This window comes from Lingula anatina, chromosome 5 (assembly GCF_051362555.1).
Source record: "Lingula anatina isolate TDL-2025a chromosome 5, LinAna3.0, whole genome shotgun sequence".
NCBI classification, from domain to species: Eukaryota; Metazoa; Brachiopoda; class Lingulata; order Lingulida; family Lingulidae; genus Lingula; species Lingula anatina.
Genome location: NC_141771.1, coordinates 9128921 through 9153171, shown reverse-complemented (window position 1 = coordinate 9153171; position 24251 = coordinate 9128921). Strand labels below are relative to the sequence as shown.

The 24251-nt window shown below is 38.0% G+C and overlaps 1 protein-coding gene across 3 annotated transcripts; it reads left to right on the top strand.

Annotated features, from left to right (window-relative positions):
• Positions 1-7541: 7541 nt before the first annotated feature.
• LOC106177675 (uncharacterized) lies at positions 7542-22850 on the top strand. Of its 3 annotated transcripts, XM_087013510.1 has the most exons (5): positions 7543-8674; positions 8879-9593; positions 10159-13647; positions 20885-20971; positions 21352-22850. In XM_087013510.1, exons 3-5 carry the CDS (start codon positions 13329-13331, stop codon positions 21984-21986), a joined length of 1041 nt encoding a protein of 346 aa, XP_086869636.1. In that variant the 5' UTR covers positions 7543-8674; positions 8879-9593; positions 10159-13328; the 3' UTR covers positions 21987-22850. The 3 variants fall into 3 exon arrangements, with proteins under 3 accessions (XP_086869635.1, XP_086869636.1, XP_086869637.1); XM_087013509.1 differs by having other exon boundaries at positions 7542-9593; XM_087013511.1 differs by lacking the exons at positions 7543-8674; positions 20885-20971; positions 21352-22850 and having other exon boundaries at positions 9415-9593; positions 10159-11108.
• Positions 22851-24251: the final 1401 nt, after the last annotated feature.

Sequence of the window (24251 nt, the reverse complement as noted above, 5' to 3'; positions counted from 1 at the left end):
AATAGGCTCTTAGTAATATGGAGGTGTGTGGTAAAATGTTTTGTAGGATTTGTAAAGCGTATATAGTTATTGGGTTAATTCCATATTATTGTTAATTCTGTAATCAGACATGCGTAGAATAAAAGCTGCCAAGTTGCTATCATGATGAAGCGCACAGATCAAAAACAAGAGTTTTGTTTTTCTGAAGATATTAGTGTCGCGCTATAACCCCTACGATACTGTCATTCTATATCTTTACCGTCATATAATGATATATCCGCATCAATGTCCTAAGCAGTGTTATCATATGTGTTGTCACACTGTATGTAAAATATGCTGATGGAGGGAGGACACTGGAAATAGTCAATGTTTTTCCAAAGTGGCTGTCCGAATAAGACAAGCACCGCGGAGACAACAGGCTCCTTTTTTCCCTCTTGCTGTCAAGTGTGCGAAGGTGTGGGTCGTAAATAGAGAATATCTTAGGAGCAAGATTCATCCGTTTATTTCCCAGGATGCCGCACCACATAGGGTAGTCCACCAGTGGCGTCACCAACAAAACATGAACAGGCTGTAGTCAATCATTGGTTGGCGACTTGTGAGATGAAATAGGACATAAAGTGGCAATAAATTGCCCCTTTACTGGAGACACACCAATTCAAAGGTTCGTTAGAATACTGACAAACAGACTCCGAAGATAATTGCGCCTTCATGAGTTTATGAAGGATGTAAATATAGGCCATTTTGCGGTAATGTGGCTGTCTTACAAAATTATAACATTGGCATAACAAAAAAAAAACTGGTCTGTATAGCAGTAATAAAATTAATTTTGTGACACGACCATATTTCATTATAATTCAAAATGATTAAAAAAACAAATTCAGCTGTCTAAAAGATGTATTAATTTTTGCCACAGAATCCGACCAAATGTTACCAAAGGGCATCGTTTCATATTTCCCGAAAAATGGTATCATCTAAATAAGTATGCAATTGCACGCCCAGTTATACATCCATACATGGGAGTAACAGTGATGGTTATGCAATATAAGCCGGTCAATTTACAATCAAAAGTTTGAAGCAGGTGCAGTTTTATTTTCATTTTATTTGCATTAATTAATTTATTTATTCACTTGTTTATTTATTTATTTATGTTCAGGACGAGGGACATATTTGGTTTATTATTTGGCATGTTAGACCTAAAAGAAACTAGTAGAAGTGATGTTTATCTGTTACTGGGTATCTATACATTCGCTATATACATAACTTAAAAGTACATGTAATTTTGTGCAAAACTTATGTAACCTCTTATACATGTATATACCGGCGCGCCACCAATTATTTTAAATACGGTGTATAATGTTGAGTAAGGCTTAAACAATGTTTTGCGCTCTTAGATTTATATTTCCTACCTTCAAACACCGGTCTCAGGAGAGCACAGGCATAGAGGTGACGTGGGGTTTGGTTTGAAATGGTTGGGTGATCCGGTATTCAGCAGCCCGGAAAGTGTGGCGTAGGTACAACAAAGAACAACCCAGGCAATAATTAAGGAGAAGTGTTCCGTTGATTTGTACCGTACTATAATTACAGGGCGTCTCAGGATTAATCTGATCCATCTACACATTCATAAATTATGTACCAGAAAAGAGGGACAGTAACACTTGGATTTCACAACATCTAAAATGATAAGAATTTGAATGTATTTTCAATCTGCATATATGTTTTTAAAAACTTTACCTGTTCTAAATGTGCGCCGCAGAGCTGATGGTGTACTAGTTGGACGAACTCCTACAGAAAGAAGCTGGCATGGCGTCCACATTCTATAGCGTTCTTGCAATCAACGTTAGGCCATATCTTGATGAGAACTCGATCAATGTTCCCGTGACTTAATATTTCTTCACTCGGCGGGTTATTTGGAACTTATGCAATAAATCTTATTTTTAAGTCTGACCAGTCGTAAAGATTTACATAAACTGCGGTCAAGCACTGACCTTTACCGATACACATAATCAGATTAACGGAGACCCGTACCACGAAGTGTTAACCTGCCGCCTTGAGATTTGAGAAGTGATTTGAAATGGTTGTATTACCCATTATTTAATAGGCGGGAAAGAGATTAGTAGGAAGGACATCCAAGCCAAGAGAAGTGTTCCGTTGAATTCTTACCACACGATAGATATAAAAGCATGTCTACAACCTCCCAATGCCCTCTCGATCACAAAGAGGTATCAGTACATGTGGTATCAGAATAATCAAATATTTTGGATGTATATACGATTAAAAAACTGTAAGAAGTTGAGATTTCTGGAATGTCGTTCTCAAAACGTACTTTTATGCTGACTATTTCCATTAATAAGGGACGGTATTTTATACAGCGAGTCAAAGACTGCATTTCTAGAGATTTAGATCGATCCATCTGGATCGACCTAACTCCCTGGGGGTTCACGCTAAATTGCTGTCAGCCGAGCGCGCACGGTAGTTAATTACCCCCTTACAGCTTTTAGTAGGCGGGGCAGACATTAAAGCCGGCTAAGCTGACAGTAAGTTAGTGAGGCTCCCCACAGGGATAGATCGATCTAAAATCTGTGGGAATGGGGTCAAAGACGATAATACAAATGTCACGTTTAATCCAATCCACTAAAATCTCATTTAAGATTCAACCAGGCATCCGCAGTTAATATCTTGCATAGTTTCTCATTGGTTTGTGCTGCGGTTACATGGCTTCTATAATGTAAAAAGTATTTTAAAGTCACATGATAAGTCATATGACCACAATATTAGCCAATGAAAGCGCGGCAATTTATTAAATGTGATTGCATTTTTGTACTAATTATATATTTTACTGAGTTGAATTAAACTGGATTAAAAAAGAAAAAAAGACCATAAGTAATTACAAAAACATGGCATAGAAGAACAAGAAAATGTAAAAATTAGTGTGAAAAAAGTGAACGTAATAGGGCAGGGGTAATATTGCAAAATCAACCTAGAATCAACTTGCTTCACACGGCTTCTTAGGTTACTCTATGGCCTACTTCCTCGCAGCGCCACCTCACGGGCGTATAAAAACTAGTATAAAATCTGTGTAAAATTAATCAAATGTAATCACCTTCTTTAAATTGATCAAACACCACTTTTGGGAATAAAAAATGACAGCTTTAACCCATATTTTCAACACTGTATTCCTTTAACTTTAAGCGTTAACCTTCTGTAGTTTATTCCTCCTGCCGGCATTTCCAAATTATTGACAATTTTAGATCATAATGTAAGCAGCTTTCATACAAACCGTCTAATCGTCTAGATGTTCTAAATCCCTCATTATTATTATTATTATTATTATTATTATTATAAAAAAGTTAGTATAGCGTATAGTAAAGTTGCTAGTGCAGTAAGCTATGCTAGAATACATGTTGCATAATTGCTAACAGAAAGAATATTAGCCCATTATTATCTTGTGCCCATTATTATTTTGAGGAAAATATTTGAGGAACATGGCTACAGAAATATTCTTTTATAGCTCCATTCCTCATATGATAGATACATATGAAAGATACAGCGTTGGTCCGCTTTATAAGGGAGACACCGGAGGAAAATATTTGGGCATCTTTAAAAACGTCCCTCTTCCACCCGATGCAGAATATCACTTAACTGACGTGAGGCAAATTGACCAATCTGACCTCATTAAATATGATACGTCATATCACGTGATACCAAGACCGGAAATGCCGAAGATTTGGCTTGGTCAAAATACGGCAAAATCGCTCGTCTTGTTGGAAAGGGGAAAGATAGCTGGATACGGATCAATTAGGCCTGCTAAAAACGGTTTATACCTTGGACCTCTGTATGCAGAAAATACGATTGGAAGCATAATTCTCTTCAAGGGTCTGATAAACCTCATTCCACGAGATTCCAACGTGGATTTTTTTCTGCCTCATAAGAATGAAGCAGGTCGACATGTTCTGAAGGCCAACGTAAGCACAGTAGGGTTGAACGACACTTTTTACAAATGTGCTAGGAAAAGTTATATTCCAGCGCCCAAGTGGAATAATGTATTTGCATTACTTTCTTGTGAATGTGGGCTGTGCTAAAAATTTGTACGTGTTTTTACGAAGTATTTGTTTCCTCTTTCCTCATATTTTGTCAATATGTCGTCTAAATGTTATCCTATTTGTGTTTAAAGTAGTCTGCATACCGACGTCGAACATAAATAAGTATAATTCTATTCGGTTCAGAGAAGTGAATTAGAATGGAATTATTTTCTTCTGGGGGCGACACTGTGTACATTGTGCTAGTTGTGCTATTGGTAAGAATTGTGGGTAAGTTGCGACAGTTGCTCATTCCCTCAGTTAGCGCGGACCAGTTAACGCGTAAATTTTAAATTTGTCTTTCGTTTTTTTTTTGTTTTTTTTTTTTTTTGGGGGGGGGGGGGTCATGTTGTTTCAATTTGTTTATTATATATGATTCTTTTTATATTATTACTTCATTTGTTTTCATTTTTTTTTATTTAATGTTACAAAGCAAATACTGTAAGCGTACAGTGTATATGCGTGTGTGTTGTTTTATGTGAGAAGGTTTACGATTATGTGCTTATGTATGAATACTTGCGTGAATAATGATATTTTATGTTTAATTTTCAGAAATTGCAGTGTCAGTGCAATTAATGTTCATTAATATATTAAATTAATGGTTTCGATTAATAAGAGCTGTTTGGGAAATGGTTTCCCCTTGTTTTATGGAGAGATGAGCTCGGAAGAGCTGTTTGGGTTGTGATATTCTGTTAAATCCCTATGTAAGGAAAGATGAGCTCAGAACAGCTGTTTGGCATATGATATCCCGGTGATTCCCTATGTAAGGGAAAGATGAGCTCCGAAGAGCTATCTGGGATGTGATATCCCGGTGATTCTTTTTTGTACAAAAGGGAGAGATGATACATAGGTTTGGTGAGGAGAGGGTCTCCTCGTGTTTATGATTTATTTATTTATATTGTGTTTTGTTTGTAAATGATTGAAGGTGGGTTGAAAAAAAAGTGCGCTAAATGCGTCCGTATGCACTTTATACAGGTGTGTTGTGTTGTGTTGTTTTATACTTAATGTTATGCAGTGTCGGTTATTGTCTAGGAGAACCTATAGATATGAACGATCCCTGTCAGAACTCTGTGACTAAGATAACATCGCATGGTGTAATGGCCACACTGGTTTTTATCTGGTTAGGTGGGCTGATAGTAGTAAAAGGTATGCTCCCAGTAAATGAATTGTGTGCGCTAGCCGTTTTCGTAGACAGCTGGTCGTGAAACTAAATGCACAGAAAGGATAAATTACAAAGCTGAAATCGAGTTTTGACGAATAATAGGCACCTCTAATGGTGATGACTATTTTAAACACCATTGTTACGTCATCTCAACAACCACGTTATCACTTTCCCTGTGTTGGCATGCCCCTATAATTATGTTCTTTGTGTAAGGTTCTCTCTTGATATTGAGCCTACCCCTGCTGCGTGACAACGCTCCGCCCACTTTGTGACATCACTCCAACCTCACGAATAGTTGAAGAGCTGTTATAAGTCTTATAAGTCTTATTTTAACATTTCATACCGTGCTGCGGAGTTGAACACTTCCCTGAACAAAGGCACATTACACGGCTTTCCAAAATTAGCGACGAAAACAGAAATGTCGTCTCCTATAACTTCACGCTTTTTTCGTGCTGTGCACGACCAGCTGTTGCCTGCGCTGTTCGGGGGACCCCGACCTGTGCCTCAGCGGTCCTTTGCTTCTGACACGGAGGGGAGCCAAGGGGTCACTTTACGCCGAGGCAGAATGGAAGACGTCCCTGGGGTATGGCAAGTGACAGAGGAAGCCAAATGGAATATGCACCAAGACGTGGTTGAGACCCATTTCAAAATGAGTAACAATGGCTGGATTATCGCAGAAAAGGACGGAGGAATATTCCTGAATATATTATCCTCTTATTATTGATAAACGGATAGGTTTTCATGTGTTTATTTTTCTATTTGTCTTGTTTACATTTTATAAGAAAGATACTTCTCTGTCTAGCTTGTAAGGGCTCATTCTCAATGAAAACCGTAAATCGAACCAACTCCGTGGGGACTCTCGCTGAATGCAATCAGGTTGAGTAGAATACAGAAAAGTTGGTAATTGTGCTGTTAAGTATTTCCCGTAGATAGCTATACTAAATAAAGCAGTTTTCTTCAATTGTTTAATTTGTGAGAAGTCATACAATTTAAGTCCTCTGTTGATCTCTTGGAAAACCTGAGTAATTACTTCATTTAAATAAAATATTCCTATACATTAAATCCCTTTTTAGGATTTGTCTAAATGCACAAACAAAACCATTAATTTAATTCCTTCCTTGTTACTTTGGGTAACTCCAGACAGGTAGAATTCATATATCAGCACTATATTCATATACCAAGAATGTTCAACCAAAATAGCCAAACTCAGCCCTGAAAAATGCGCCCCAAAAGCGGTTTTATCGTCAAACACAATTTTCGTTTTTCGTTATTATATAAAGAAGGCTGATAACCATCCCCAGAAATGCACTGCATGACGTCACGCCTAGCCCACTGCGCATGCGTGCATTTTTAATGAGTTGCTAGATTGCCATAGGAAAATGAATGGGTTCGCGATTCGTGGGTAATTCGTGAGAATTGACAAACTAACGGCCTGATGCCGATAGACAGGAACGCTGTGCTATGTTTCAAGCAACTCCTGACCAAATATTGCTAGGGTTTTTAAAAAAATTCTGTTGTACACACGTACTTAGAAGTTTGCCGTATACTGCCTAGACTACCCTCAGCAAAACGCAAATATTTTCAGTAATAGTGATTTTAGACGGTAGATTCACTCAGAAACAAAGGGAAATTAATTCGTTGCCGATAGCACCAGCTAATAGCAGTAACATATAGAGTCTGATTAAAAAATTTCATGGCAATTTAAGATTTTTTACCATTGTACAATGGAGTCCAAAAAGAGCACTTGGCACAAATGTAAAACTGCCCAGTGCATGGCCAAGAATTCAATCAGTATTTTCAATCATATTATCAGATTCTACATGAATTGACTGACCATATCACTACTCAGTATTTCACTAATCTCTTAATCCAAAATTCCTATCATCATTTAATAATTATGCAAAATTCTTCTTTCAGATTGCTTTTCATTTAAATTTTTAATGCTGCAACTGTTCCAAAATAATCTTGTAGTAAAGGAAAAATGCAAATAAGAAGTGGAAGACCAATTTTACCGACAGTATTCCATTATTTGAATATAAAAAGAATAAGATTACAATTTAACAAATTAAAATAATCTTTCATGAACTCTTTCATGAATAACATATTAAACAAAAATGAAAGTTATAAATCAGTGGTAATGGCTTATTCTGGAATATATGACCTCTGTAGCCTACATCATCAGTACCTGACTTGTTACAGTATAGTTTCTACTTGGATTCAGAGTTAGATTTAATAATGTAACAATAAGAACAATATATATTCTAATAATAAACTTCTCTGCACATATCAGACGCTTGTTACCATAAACTAACACTACTTGACGAGCACTTATCACAGAGTCTGTGTGCGATGCCATTCTTGTGCTGTGATTGGTTAGTTGAGTCACGTGAAGCCCTACTGTTGCGCCCTCGCGTATCGCGTAAATGCTGCACATTTCTGGCCATGCTAACAAAGTACAGTACGAGAACATTGGAAACAAAAGGAGGCTTGTTAATCTGTAAAGTTTTAGTCCGACTGCATTCATTGAGAGCTCCCGTGGAGTTGAATCAATCTACATAGACCGATAATCATAGCGTGAATGATCTCTAAGTCTCCGGACACTTCAATATCCTGGGCAGTGGAGCATTGTGCCTTAAAAGGCAGGTCCCGCCTTTGTCGCAGTACATTCCTCACGCTTTCATCAAATTTAATGACAATTCCACATCACATAACAATAGTAGGGTATAGTTTATTCAGGCCTGTGTCAGATCGCATTTCGGAGTATCATATACCCCAGAACAATTTTTGTAGGGCGACTGCGGGCTCATCCCGTCGGTGGTCTGATTGATACCCCGAAATGCGATCTGACACACACCTTGAAAACTGGTAGTGTGGTCCGATATACCGGTTAATTCAGGATCCGTAAACGTGCCGAGTCTGGTATTTGGGTAGGCCTGTTATTCAACTTTGCGGATCCAATTACAGATTACGGTCGTCTCTCTTTGTGTTTCAATGACAATACATCGGCAACCTGATTGGGACGATCAGGGACGATGTGGTGCTCCGTTTTAAAAGAGCATCTTTCACTGAGTGAATATTTATACACAACCAGTAGAATTAGAATGAAAATATGTTTACCTCTTATACTCGCATGACCATTAGCAACTGACCGACGTTGTGAACTCAGCCTGAGACATTTCATTAGGTATACAAAGGCCTGGGTGGACTTGTCAACTAATTTATTGACATGCAGCTAGAAATAGTATTTTTTCGTGAGGAAGGCTGGCTTGTAAGGAGATTCCCTCCCCCCTCCGCTGATGAGTGTTTAGGGGAAATTTCCAAGAAAATTTTGAAAATTTGAAGCAAAATGGTGAATTTTGGTAGGATTTCACCCCAGAAAGCTGAAGTGTATTTATCTAGTTCTGATAACCTGTTTTAATGACCGAGAAAAATCTAGTAAATAAATAAAAAACTACATGTGCATTATTAATTAAAAGATATTTATGGGAATACTACATTTTAATTTTTTTCAACAGTTATAAATACAAGAAATAAAAAAGAAACAATATTTTTATGATGAACTGTTTGTTTAACTGTATATATAAGGGCAAACGTATCCATATCATCTAACCGTAAATTTCTTAAACGGTGACTGTCATTACCACTGCCATCTGTCAAACAGTTACTCAAAATCAGACATTTTCATGTGTTGGGCATTTTGTTAATAAAACAGTTTTTTGTGCGACGACCTGAAGGGCCAGCTAGCCATGGCCTTGCCAATAAAAATAATCCACGGAAATTTATTTTCCCAGACTAGCTAAAAGGACCTCTGAAAGTTCATATTATTCCTCTTTATAAGGTTATAGGTCTTTTTCTCTTCCATTCCCATTGCTCGGAGAAACGGTAGGTTTTTTAAAAGAAGCGAATGTGACGTGTACAAGTTCGACCTTCTTAAAAACCCGGCGCAAAACACGTAAAGACCTAGTACTTGGGTGTCAAATTATAAATCTTTCGGTTGAAATATCCGTTAGACAGAGTACATGTACTTACTCTCCACAATGTGTCCTCTACTTGCTAAGCAATCTGTCTTATTTGGACATTTTAAGTCGCTCAATAATGGGTTCGGTTGTTAAGGCAGCTCTAATTAATAATGTATAATGTTTAAATCTCTGAAATAGTTTTGATGTGCATAATAAATCACAAAAAAATGAGTTATTTAAACAAGATGTGCGTTTGACAAAATTCAAAGAATAAGGAAAGAAAATGGTGGTTCAATGCATATGTGTAGTGTAACCAATCACGTTTTTCAGGTTGCCTTCTCACGTATAAATTCAATGATGACCTGAGGACTGCGGGTCATCTTATAATGTCTCCAAAGATGCGTGGTTATGGTGTGGGTAAGTATATACATGTATCAAATCATGTTAATTAAAAATATATCTCTAACCAGTATTTTAGAGAGTTTGCGCTCTAAAAGTGGTTATTTTAATAGCACGAACAGCACTTTGTGTAAGATAGACCCCATTTCCATAGATTTTAGATCGATGTATCCCTGTGGGGAGCCATACTAGATTACTGTCAGCTTAGCCGGCTTAAGCGTCTGTCCCGCCTACTGAAAGCTGTAAAGGGGTAATTAACTATGGTTCGTGCTCGGCTGACTGCAATTTAGCGTGAACCACCAGGGATCTAAATCTTAGTCTCTGGATCGATCTAAATCTCTGGGAATACACCCAAAGGCACTTCTAATAAAAGGAAAAACGTCACTCTGTCTGCTGGGGTAACTTCCCTACGTGTCATACCCGTATTTGTTTAATAATATGATAGTCCTAGTCCCATCATACTGTTAATTTTTTTTCAACTTTGTGCACCTCTCCCCCTCTTAACAATATCTTGGATCCGCCTTTGCTTACCAAACATAAGTTCTAAGTAATTGTTGTGATTTTAACCAATATTTTCTTGCAGGAGGAAAACTGATGATGAAATTTTTAGAGGAATTTGGAGACGCAAACGTTCATGCTAGCCTCACTAAGCAAATGTTCGATACATATGAAAGATACACCGGTGTCCCGCTTTCTATGGGAAAAGTTGTCGGGAAATATTCCGGCGTCTTCAAGAACACCCCACTTCCACCAGATGCAGAACGCAGTTACCGCTTGTTAGACGTGACAAAAATTGACCAATCGGATCTGATTGATTATGATGCGTCATACCACGGGGTACCAAGACCGGAAAAGTTGAAGTTATGGCTTGGCCAAACAACGGCAGAAACGCTCGTCTTGTTGGAGAAGGGAAAGATAGCCGGGTACGGATCAATCAGGCCTGCTATGAACGGTTTCTCCCTTGGACCCCTCTATGCAGAAAATACGATTGGAACCATGGTTCTCTTCAAGGCTCTGGTGGACCTCATTCCACGAGATTCCAACGTCGATATTTTACTGCCATATGCAAACGAAGCTGGTCAAGAGATCCTGAAGGCCAACGAAAGCACAGTGAAACTGTTCGATACCTATCAGAAATTTGCCCTGAAATGCTATTCTCCCCCTCCAAAATGGAATAATGTATTTTCATTATTTTCGAACGCATGCGGAAAATGCTAAGATTATGCGTTTGTATGTATATATGTATTTTGTCCCCTTTTTGGTTTGTGTCAAGTTTAAGTTTTGGTGTATTTACAATTTATGTTCTTTCAGTTGATTTTATTATTGGCGGAGTCTCAAATCAATTAACATGACTGGACTGAATGATGTATTACGTGTATCACCGAGGGTTCAATATTGTGCGTCTCATTGATATTATTCATTTAATATGGAATATTGAAGTGCTCAATTAAACGACATAAATAAAGGTATAATAGCATCGCAGATGTGTGCATAAAAATGATTGACAATAAATGTTTTTAGGGCTAAACAAAAGTCATATGACTTGTATATTCAATATTTCACAAAGTCCATATTACGGGGGTGGAAAATACTTAAAAACAAACTTAATTAGACAACGAATACCGTACAGCACTGAATAATTGCTATTCAAGAGGACAATCCTTGTCTTTATGGAAAAACAGGATATGAGTAGGTTGTGCTTATGTGTGTGTGTGTGGGGGGGGGGGAGAAAAAAAAACACTTTCCACCTTTTCAGAGGCATATCAAAATACATCCTGCAGTCTCGGGGGAAAGGGAGACACATATACGAGGGTTCGAGTTCTAAAATATCAAATATAAGTCTTTTTGCCAGAAATTATTTCTAAATGTTGGGTTTGCTTATTATAAGAGGATATCCGTCAGAAGTCGAATGTTATCTCAGTGTAAATCAAAATGAAAATAAAAGCATCTGAAATCATCTATCAATGAAAGTTTCCGACAGGCTTATCAGCAAAAGAAACGGGACGTGAATTGATTCAATAGCTTTAAATTTCCAGGTATGGTACCACGTCATTCCACCTGTAAACCGAGTTTAGCAGAAAAAAATTATATTTTCTCGACGGAATATATCTTTCTTAAAATTTGCATCGTCGTAATTGCATGAATGAAAAACATACCAGCTTTTACACATTTGAACGTTTTTTAATGATTCCCTTTTTTAGAGGCTTGATAAAACTTAAAGCGTACTGGTGCGAACTGCGTTGGGTCTCGTGCTGCGCTATAACGTCAAGTGTGAAGCCAATCTCAGTATAAAACAAGCTCATAGTTAAGAAAAGTCACCTGTCTAGGAATGCTCCGTGTGGGCTTCGCAAACAAGGCCTCATCTAAATATATAATATTTTACCCCTCGCAAATAGGCTGCACATTATCCTATTAACGCCCACTGTAGCTATCATGTACCTAGAGTATATGTAACTGCATGTGGCTACATGTATCACATTGCTGTATGTTGATAATAAATAATGTTTTGTTCAGGCGTATAAAGCCCTGTAAATAACGAATCCCAAAATATCGAAACAAGCACAAGCACTATTTCGCTGGTAATTTTTAGCCACTTTACACACACGTACTGGCCTGCAATGCAAGGCGCATCGCAATGAGCTCCTCTAACACAATTGACAATAACGCTCAACACAATGCACTCAGCTTGCCAGCGCTGTGCTGGTATGGCAACACCTCGAGTTAATCTACGTAATATTTAATATTACAACATGTTTAAACGTGTACAATAAACATGATGTCTTTTATTCAATGCATAGGTTATTTATTAATGGACCTTATCAAGCCGCTACGTTTTTCTAAGCATGTATCCAAAGGACATAAATGTAAAAAGTGATGAACTGTTTGATGATATGGTACAGAACTACTTTGATGTAAAGAATTAGCAAGACAGCGACCGTGTCCCCAACAAATATAAAAAAGGACCGCTGGTCTGTTTACAATTTTGTCTGCCTTTCATTATGTACATATTAATAACAGTCTCCTGTATACTTAGGAGCACTGGACCAGTCTTCAGTATACGGTTATGGAATTCGTTCAAGGTGAAATGTGTGCCTGAAATATGTGTCACGGAAAATATTGTGAGGTAAAGCTTAGGTGTTTTGGACAGTGCGCCATGCGTATGAGCACTCGTATGCAGTTTGTGTGCCCGTGAATGTGCACGTGGTTGTATATTCATACTGGCGCATTTTTGTAATCCGGAACATAAGTGGCAAAAGAAAAGGAGAGAGAGAGAGAGAGAGAGAGAGAGAGAGAGAGAGAGAGAGAGAGAGAGAAAGAGAGAGTGAGAGGGAGCATCCACAAGTTTTAAAGGATAAATAATAAACACATAAAGGGTAATACTAACGCAATGAAAAGGTTTTTATTTGAGTCGCACATATATACCTAATTAAACGCTCACAAAACTATACTCATTCCGACCCCACCCCCAAACAAACGCACACACAGAGAGAGAAAGGAGTAATAATAAGTAAAAATAAATGACTTCTCGACACACCTAGTGCGTTTTCTGCCTTCTTCCTAAATTCTTTAATCTTGGTCTCCTTTATCTTGCATGTGCATGCCTGGCCACACTTCGGCCTGGCTGTCACTCATACCCTGTGACCCGCCCCTTAACATACATGGTTGCATATCGCTATCATGACGTGCTGCGAGACGGAACACATTTCTTAACATCTTTAGACCATACAGCAATCCAAAATTAACTTGGCAACGATGATAACAGAAAAGTTATCTCCCATGTTAGGAAGAAGGCTTTGTAGAACTAAGTACGCTGAACTTTTGCCTACATTATTAGGTCGGCATCCATTCTGCAGATTTGTGGGTCCCGTGCCTGTGTCTTGGCGCACCTTCACTTCGAGGGTGGAGGGAAGCCACGAGCTTCTTCTACGCCCAGGAAAAATGGAAGACGTCCCTGGGGTTTGGAAACTGACAGAGGAAGCTATGTGGAATACACATCAAGATATGATCGAAACCCTCTTCAAAATAAGTGAAGAAGGTTGGGTTATCGTGGAAAAGGAAGGAAGAGCAGTGGGTAAGATTTCCATTCTAATAATATTCACACTTGAAGTATTGGTTTGTTGGTTTGGTTATGTTTGTAAGAAAAGAATTCCATCAGCTCTGTTTAAGTCTATATGTTTGTCTTTGCTTTATATATTCATACAGCATATTTGGTTTTATATAGTCCTTCGTGTATTATACGATATTAAAATAATTTTTCATTTCGCTTGAACAATTTCAGAAGACATTTGTTCTTATCTTCGCTTTTGTGAACAATTATCACAGTGGGCAGAAGTACTATACATGTGAGTCGTTTCTGAGCTGCTTTTTGGGGGATCGCAAAGTAATTTCAGTGTTATCCATTTCAAAGGGGATCTGGGAAAAGTTCTTGAATAGTTTTATTATTATACCGTGGCCTTCCTCAGTTGTTTAGATGCACAATCTAAAAGAGATGCACAGTTATTTTTAGTTACGCTATGAAGAAACACGGGTGTCTCAGGTATCATCAGTTTGAAAGCCTCGTGAATTACATTAAGGGTGAACAAAGATGGGTCGCTTAGCATGAACCATTCGAAACGGCACATTTTTCAAGTGCTACACTTAAACTATAATTATTTACAAAAAAAATATTGAGGCGAGGGCTTACAGAACCGTTATTGTATAACCTCTGGGTTCGAGAACAAAATGCTCAGTCATGCGTATAGATAATGAGACACTTTTGAATGCAGTGATTGAAATATTATATTTGTATCAGTGAAGTTATTAATTGACTTTGTAATCACATTTTTATAGTTAGAATATTGTATAACAGCTCTTTAACCAGAAATCCAATAGGCACGTTTTATTATATTTTTTTCTAGAACATTCCATACAATAATACTAAAAAGGAGTTGCGAGACAGACAAAGAACGTTTCTAGTATCTTTATAGCCGGTTTGAATCGGTTTTGTGATATTAAGTAATACAGTGAGTGAATTGATATCTGGCACGGTACTGTATAAACACTACGCACTTATATTTTATGTCAAGTACCGCTGTGTTTTGCTCTGCACAATCACGCTTTTTGTCAAATGCTTGTCAAGCGGATATGTGAGAATACAGTAGAATGCATTAAGTGTTGCATGAGTGGCGTTTCATCGCTAGAAATCTTTTAAATATATATTTGTTTATTTGAAAAGGAAAATCAACACCACAGCAACTTTTACGAATATTTTATTTAAAGATACTAGATGCCTAAGGGTGCATTCCCAGAGATTAAGATTGATCCAGAGATTTAGATTTAGATCGACCTAACTCCCTGGGGGTTCACGCTAAATTGCAGTCAGCCGAGCGGGCACCATAGTTAATTACCCCCTTACAGCTTTTAGTAGGTGGAACAGACGCTTAAGCCGGCTAAGCTAACAGTAATCTAGTGAGACTCCCCACAGGGATAGATCGATCTAAAATCTGTGGGAATGGGGTCTAAGGCGTTTCTTTATTGGACAGAAGGTGCTTGGTATTATTTAGCAGCCTGATCCCTCCATTGATGCCACTACCACTTCTTTTTGTTTAATATAGCACATTTAAATACTCTTACAAATAAACTTGGATTTTTGTATCATATTCGAAGCAGAAATAAGTCTTACTGCAGAGACCGACGACACTGTCACCAACCCACTCAACTTAGAATAATCCGGACGTACGTTTGTAAAATGCGTGTCAGTGTGCGGGAACCACAAATGTTTTTCTTCTTCGTAGGTCTACTGTACTATCATGTTGAGTTTATTGCGTCTTCTATGCTGTCAGCCAAGATGGCGATGTAAGTGGAATCTGCAATATTGGAAATCGGACGGATCCACGAATTTTAGCATGAAGTCGTAGTCAAACTCCAACATGCGCAGCTTGGCGTACTGATAGACCATCAGGCAAACACGGCTAGCCATGTGATCCAAATATGACGTGTTTGCTGGGGAGAAAGGTCTATTTTTTTTATTAGTTTGTAGTATGACCTACAGGTATTACACGCTTTCGCAATTTGATCTAAACGTCGAAAACAGCAGTGGCATGTGAACTTTTTGGGAGGCTTTTGCTTCACGACAATATTGCACACTTCTTTGATGGTCACAATTTTCCCGTAGTCTAAGTTATCGATCAGCTTCATGGTGTCGGCGACGATGGCTTTGGTCTTGTCTCTGTCTCCCTAACTGCGAGCGTCACTAACGGCATTTCCGAAATTCTCCAAGTAGGCTTTCGGAGTCAGTGTATTCGACTACCTGGTAGAGGCGCGTCACGCGAAGACCATGCTTTAGATACCATTTTAAAAGAGGGTTCCCAAAACGATTTTTTTTCAAGTCATGGAATAATAATCAAAATATTCTACATACGGTATATAGAACTTTCTCCCCTCTCCGCTTTGAAAATAAATTGCGATCCCCTTAAAAGCAGCTCGAAAACGACTTTTCTACTGTTGGCCTATATATTAACAACCAATGCACTTAAACATTATGTCTTATATTGGACTGATCTGGTATCCCATGCATACTTTACAGGTAGTAGACAGGAGTGACTGCAATGTTAGTCCGCTAGAAACCGTAGTCAGTTCTTCATTACTTTGTACAGGTGACATTCGTCCCATATACCGGTACACGCACTAACCCCAATACTCTGACTAACCCTAACCTGTACTGATCATATGGGACCCCGGACATCTGTAGGCATCGGATAAATAAAAAGTAATTAAACACACATTTTGCATCTCATGCCTCACGGTTATACTCAGTAGACACCATCCATCACTTTTGTCATTAACACACGCCTTAAATAGCGGAGCTGAGGATCCGCGGGAAACTGCAAGACAGCTAGGTTGAAGCTATCCAACCTAGGATGCTGAAGGCAATTTAAGGGCATTAATCGCTTCTTGTTGAGCTTATCTGAGGTCAATTAAAACTTTTAAAACATGTTTTGACAGATTAATAGCCTCAATCAATTTTGCATAAAATAATCATATTCATCTTCCTCAGTTCAGGGAATTATATCGGAGGGAATGGAAACGGGAGGAGGGTGTGACGATTTCAAGCAGCATCATTGGTCCTTATCAATAGAGAGCTGATAACAAAAGAACCCTAAATGTGTGAAGTCCACGTGATTAAACAGAGACGAGCAATAGCCAATCACAGCATACCTAACCATAACATATGAGATGGGTACAGACGCGGATTTTTCGTGTGCACGTATGTGTACATCTTTTTCAGGAAATTGTACACAGTCGGTGTAGTGTTATCTATGTCGCTTCGTTTGACGAATGAAGAGGATAACCAGCTCACGAGTAAGGTAAATTTCCCTTTTTATCATGCAGAAAGCTGTTAAAACGCTCGTTTGAAGTTGGTCTCGTTTTTTTTATTAGCGAGAAGGGGGGCACTGTTCAAAATATTATTTAAAATTATTTTTGTCCAATATGTTTACATAATATGAAAAAATATATTACTAAAGAAATGAGCAACTGCAGGTAGGAAAAAGTTAGGCTTTATAGGCTGTAAACGTATATAAATACGCAGATGAAGAACACAGTGGATGTGGTCGTATCCACCATCTTGAAAATAAAGTTGTACGATTCTGGCAAATTTGCAAATTTTTGGGAAAATTGTGAGAGTGACACGATGTATCGAGTATACATACAGAAAACCTATTACTTCTGCAATACTTTTGGGTGATAAGTTTGTCAAAATCTTTAAAAAATGGCGATAAATAGCCGTGATATGAGACGCGTCCAGTGATATCCGAGTTTGATGTCAGCACACGCTATTAACACACCTTTCGGGGTTTTTCAGTTTACGGATCTTTGTACGATGAAAACATGTTAATGTTAGCTTTTATTTTACACCCAAATATATGTAGCGTGCATTGGGCTATGCCGACAGATTGTCACGCAGCTGTTTTAAGAAACGAACCAGACTTATATTGAACTTTGTAAATTCAGACATTGGTCACGTGGTTTAGACCCAAATTTATGCCCATTAGAATTTGCACGTTTTTGGTATTTTAAAGGGGAAATGATGAATTGACAGCTTGTTTTGCGTGAAAGACTAGTCTGAAAGGATGAACTTCATTGCTGGTCTCTGTGTTTTTTACTCCTCTATCGTGGCATTTTTTAGCTCACCAACCTCGTTGTGGGAATGGAATATAACAGGCGTGTGTTTTTAGACAATTTTGAATTAGTTTTTATATTTTTTAAGGAAATGTTAGTGGGAAATAACAATTTGTTTGTTTTTTTTTTAGCCAGTTCTGAATATGCTTCTTACTTACAGAAAGTTTTATACGACTAGGGCTGTGCCAGTTCTATTAAATCAGCACTTCCTTTGTATACGTCTATATCATGAAAACCTTTGTATATTTACCACTTTGTAATTGGGTGCAAGTATTATTTTGTTACAATTGTTGATGATATCCTCCTCTGTAATTAGAACTGATTAGATGCACACCTTTACATGGTTGCATTTTCTATGGGCGATCCTTGCTATTGTCTAAAACACTATACCTGTGATTTAACTGTCTAACTGTTTTTATACCTGTAAAATTTACCTGGTCAGGTAAAATGGCATGTCCAGACAGGGGACATTATAAACTATCTGAAACATAGACTGTGATACTTGTAGAAAATTGTTTCGTTAAATCTTCGAATGATCACACAATGGGAAAAATGTACAGTTATTATTTTTACTCTTTTCAGGTCTGTTATGGCCAATGAACATGGGGAGGTAAAGGTCACATCGGCTGTTGTTACTCCAGGCAGACAGAGGTTGCTGCTATCACAAAGAGATACGGCATAGAATTTTAAATTGAAATAAACTAATTAAATCCTTCCATTGCAACTTAGACTGCTGTCTGACATTTAATCCACATTATACAGTTGAAATCTCCATCAAAATCCTATAATACTACTACATGTAGAAGCAAATAAATAAGGTACAGGAATCAAATAATATCCATAATACAGGGGCGGATCCAGATATATTTTCTGACAGTCTTCCAAATTATCTTTGCATCCATCCTCCATTTTAACAACTTCCGACAAAAAACTAATTTATCGTCAACGGAAACTTGAAAATCTGACCGTATTCCGAAAGACCCAGAAGACTGCCTCAATCTGCCCTTGATAATACACAGACAATTTACAGGTATACGACATTCTGATTAAAATGGTATAGTAGATCATGCTTCCTACTAAATATTAACAACACATTTCTGATCACAGAAAAAATGTCCTGTGTGTGCACTGTTCATTTTGTGTCAGCACTATTAATGATAATAAATACCCATGAAGAGGTACGTCTGTTAAATATGATGTGTAAATACGCCAAATTTCATAGCCTACCCGTCTACATCGTGCAAGGGAACGGCCTTACTAGTATTTGCCCAATGACATTTACTCTCCACTGACATGATTTTTAAGAAAACCATGTGAACTGCATTTTTCTTTATTATTTTGCATACTTATCACAAACAAATAAGTTTTCACTTGTATTGACAACAAAACTAATTACAAGCATTGATTTGCATTTTAACTTCTGATCAAAATAAAAACAGCTTGTAATTCCTATTTTGTGCATATTTTCAATTTCTACTATAAGCACGTAAGTAACCTGTTCTGTTATCCACTACCTGAGAGGGAGCATTACTGGCCTGAGAGGAAACTGTTGTTTATATATGTCGAAGGTAAAACAAATAATTTCGTTAGCTCGTCGTTGTGGAAAACTCAGCTTTTACATTGTCAATTCATTGAAAAAATCTGTATCCAAGATCATAATGTGTGAAATGTGCTCTCTGTTATCCAAATTTTGAATTAACTTGTCGATAAAATATGAGTATTAGTATTTTTTCTGGGGTTTTCGCCGAGGAGGTGGAGGCTTGCGCGGTTTCCGTATACCAGCATGACGGGCTGAGTTATGGGTTGTTCTCGCGTATTCTCGCAAGTTAACGGACTACTCTGTGGATTTCCACAGGTGACCCCCCGTCGCTTTGGCCTGTCACTCGTTCACTTTGTCCCGTCCCTTAACAGAGATAAGACAATAGACCGCCACCCGTTTCCATTCCCTCCGATATAATTCCTGCTCAGTTCAACCTCGGTAGTCAGCCATAGAGCGCATTCTCAACGAATTAAGCCAGGCTTTACAAAGCCGGTGACCTAAAATGGCGGACGTACATGAAAGAAAAACCGCCTAATCTTTTAATAGTCTCTCCGCCTCCCCACACGTCGTCCCTGCAGGGTACAGTAATTAAATCGCGTCTCCGTTCGCCATGCGGAAGCTACCTGAGAAATATTAAGTGCGCATGCTCATCAGTTAAACTCGTGGTGAAGAAAGCATGGCGGCTGAAGGCGATCGAAGGAAAAAAGCTCTTCTGTTCTATTATCTTTGAAAACAGAGACGAAAAAGGAATAATTTGGCCCGTAGAGCAGCAATGAATCGACTATCTACGGAGATAATGTCACCAGCGATATTCACGGAAATATTAATGTTCGGAGCCGAGATTTAATTACTGTACCCCGCAGGGACGACGTGTGGGGAGGCGTGTGAGAGGCGGAGAGACTATTAAAAGATTAGGCGGTTTTCTTTCATGTACGTCCGCCATTTTTAGGTCACCGGCTTTGTAAAGCCTGGCTTAATTCGTTGAGAATGCGCTCATATTGACACAGTTTGAAAATAACGCGGGTCACGCCACGAGAGTGTCGCGATATCCGGAAGTCGATTCATAGAAAGAATGGGGTATCTTGAAAACTTGCGCTTAAAAGCGTGTTTTTTTATCTTTGGCTTTTTCCAAAATCGTTACAGAGCTATGACAAGTGTCATAAAAGGAAGATAAAAAGGCCGGTGGGAAAATCCTGGCTTGGAAGGTTTTAACTTTCCCTCTTTCTTTCAGGGCTACAGAACTACATGTGGCGCTGGTTATGCGTGGTAACTGTTTCGGATGCAAGTAAAATAGGTCAAATAATCAATTGAGATTTAGTGTACATAAAAATATAAAAGCAGTTCGGGGCATTGCTTTCAAATTCTGAAAGAAAGGTCAACTTGGAAAATCGATTTGAACCCCTTTATTTTCAGTAGATCGCGGCTGAGGTACCCAAGAGGGATAGGTAACGACGTCAGTTAGACTGAGCTTCAGCTCATTATTAGTTGTCAAACTTCATTTATGATTGGAATTATGATTGGAATTATGAGCTAGAAAGCAGATATGATAGAAATGCAACTGTGCATTACTAATGATGGTGTTTTTTTTTCTTTTTTAATTTCTTTATAGGTTGCATTCTGGCTCATGTGTTTAATGATGACCTAACCTCAGTGGGTCACATCATAGTGTCGTCGAAAATGCGTAAACACGGTGTTGGTAAGCAAGTTACAATAAATGAACTCTTCCAAATAGTAGTCGTAATATTAACAGGTTATAGTTAATGTCTATTTCAACAGCAGATTATTATTGATCTCTGACTCTGTTCAAAAGCAAATTGATCCGCGGACGAATTAAGCCTGATCGAGAGAAATTGGATCAAATATGAAAGTTTGCCAACATTTAATTGATCTGCCCCCGCAGGGTCGGCTTGCGTCGGGCATGAGGAATGAGAGGAGTTCTCATTATTAATATTATTATTATTATTGTTATTATTATTGCTTAAAGTTGCTTACAGAAAACATATTTTGATTTAAGCTTGAGACTTTTATTTATTTATTTATTTATTTATTTATTTATTTATTTATTTTTCCTTGCAGGGGCCCAAATTATGAAACATATTATAGAAGAATATGGCGACAGAAATATGCATTTTAGCTCCATTTCCTATATGACAGATACATATGAAAGATACCTTGGAGCTCCGCTCCTTAAAGGAGATGTGTTAGGAAAATATTCCGGCGTCTTCAAAAACATACCCCTCCCACCGGATGCAGAACGCAAATACCATATATCTGACCTAAGGCACATTGACCAACCGAATATCATTGATTATGATACGTCATATCACGTGATACCGAGACCGGAAATGCTGAAGTCATGGCTTGGCCAAACAACGGCAGAATCACTCGTCCTGTTGGAGAAGGGAAAGATAGTCGGGTACGGATCAATCAGGCCTGCTATGAACGGTTTCTACCTTGGACCCCTCTATGCAGAAAATACAATCGGAACCATGGTTCTCTTCAAGGGTCTGATAAACCTCATTCCACGAGATTCCAAGGTAGATTTTTTTCTGCCCCATAAGAACGAAGCAGGTCAACTGATTCTGAGGGCCAACGAAAACACCGTAGGCTTGCACGCCACTTTTCACAAATGTTTTACAAAAAGTTATATCTCATTACCAAAGTGGAATAATGTATTTGCATTACTCTTTAACGAGTGCGGATTGTGCTAAAAATGCTGCAATTATGCATTTTGTCTTTTTCCTAGTTTGTTCATACATCTTTTGGTTGTTTGCTGATTATATTCTTCCATTGCACATTGTTGTGACTGTAAATCAATTTATATAAGAGGCCAAATGATTTTAATGTTAAAACAATGTACTATAGTATCACCGAGGACTTTTTGATATTGTCAAAATTGAATGGCATCCTGATACTTTCACTTATTGCATATTATCTAATTTTGACAATTTTTCAATGAAAAAGCTGCATGGATAAACAGTGACTATTATAATTCATTACTGAGGCTGGCAGTCATATGCCTTTTTAAAATGGTAATCCTATCACAAAGTGTTCTATATTAAACAACCAATGGTTAGAATAGTATTGTAAATAATCATGCTATATAGTGCAATGGAATATTTTAATCATTTTATTATTCAGACACATGTGCATTGTAATACAGTGTATATATATGAGAAAATGCATACTCCACCGCTTGAAATTAGATTTATTCAGTTCATAATTAGAACACACAGATAAATACTATACTGTATATGAGCACATATACTCAAGGTATTTATTGTAAACATTTTTGCTGCGATTTTATACATTAATACTGATTTCACATTGAATGTGGAATGTTTTAGTTTAAAAGGTATGTCTATAGGTGCTGACTGTATTGTAATTTTAACTTATCCTAAAAATTGGGCCAAGTGTGCCATTTGCCTACCAATAAGTCTTGTACAGATATTACATTACATAGAACAGCCTATGTATCACATGGATCAGGTCAGATAGTATATAACGTTTGGGCCCGTTCTAGTATGATTGCAACAAAGCATGATCCGTCAAAAATAAATAATATTTTGAAATTTCGCAAACACTTATGACCGATTTTGCGGTGCGTGAACTGAATGAAGCAGTGTGTCACATAAATGTTTTGCTGTGCCAAAATCTCCCGAAAGAGATAGACATTGCCATACAGGTTATTGTGTCATAAGAAAAGGTCAGTGGCGGGTTTAGAGGGAGGGTCGGGGGTAATGACCCCCCCCCCTTCGGTTTCTAAAAAATCACACAAATATTCCCCTATTGAAATTAGAGTTTTAACTTGCTCATAGTTCTTAACCGTTTCAAGTAACACCGTGTGACCTTTAAAACACCAAAATATTTTGGAGCCCTTCGGCGGGCCCCAAAACCCACCGCAACCGGACCGAGGTGGGCTTCGAATCCAAAGTCTGTCATTCGTAAAAAAAAAAACACCGACCTGCCCCCCCCCTTCAAATCCTGCACCTGTCTTTCCAAATGTATATCGCGTTCAGCAGACAAAATTTGTATCGTCTTTGCAGAATTATTTGCCAAATATGTTTTCTCAAACTTCGCATCGTTGCAATTGCTTTTACACGTTTGAACGTTTTGAAATGATTCTTCTTATAAGGCATCCTTAAACCAAAACCGTCCCAGTGTGGGCTGCATTTCATCCCATTGTGCTCTTTAACGTCATACGTGAAACCAAGCTAAATCTTAACACAATACGAAGTCTCAGAAAAAACAAAAACAAAAAAAAAAAAAAACATCTAGAAACGCTCCGTGTTGGCTTCTCAAACAAGGCCTCGGGTACATCGAGAACTTAACGATGGTGATAAGAACATGCTCGGAGACTGGCGTTGCGCGAGATGAAATACATCTATACGGCACCCGGGCTATCGATTATTATTGCAGATGTAAACATGCACAACCAAACTGGCCCTCTGCGTGACAAGGTAGTTTCCATTTGATGTAAAACCTACAAACGAAGCTCCTGCGGCTCCCTGGTAAATCCGCTGTCTTAAACACAGGTATACCCTTGTACATGTACGTGGGTTCGAATTCGAATGCTAGAGTGTTCAATGCAGTATTTTGTTGCTAGATATGATTTCTGAAAATTGTATTTTATTACTATAAGAAGTAAAACGTATATACGGTAGGTGGGTGGGTGAGGCACAGTGCTGTCGTTGGCGTGCGCGGATGCAAAAAAAAATTGGGGTAAAAGAGCGAGGCATAGCGACAGAAGAACCAAAGACTGTCGACGCAAAGAGCTGTAGGTTAAAAGAAGTGTTTGAAAGCTTTGGAAATTGACATGACGCTTGATAACCGTTGTACACAAAAGAAATGCCATGTGTGGATATTTGTTCCATTCTTGAAAAAATGTAGATTTTCAAAAGAAAAGTGTTTGAAGTGGCATTTTTTGCCGGTGATCTTATATAGCTGTGAGTCTAGTAAAACAAAAGCCTTCAAAT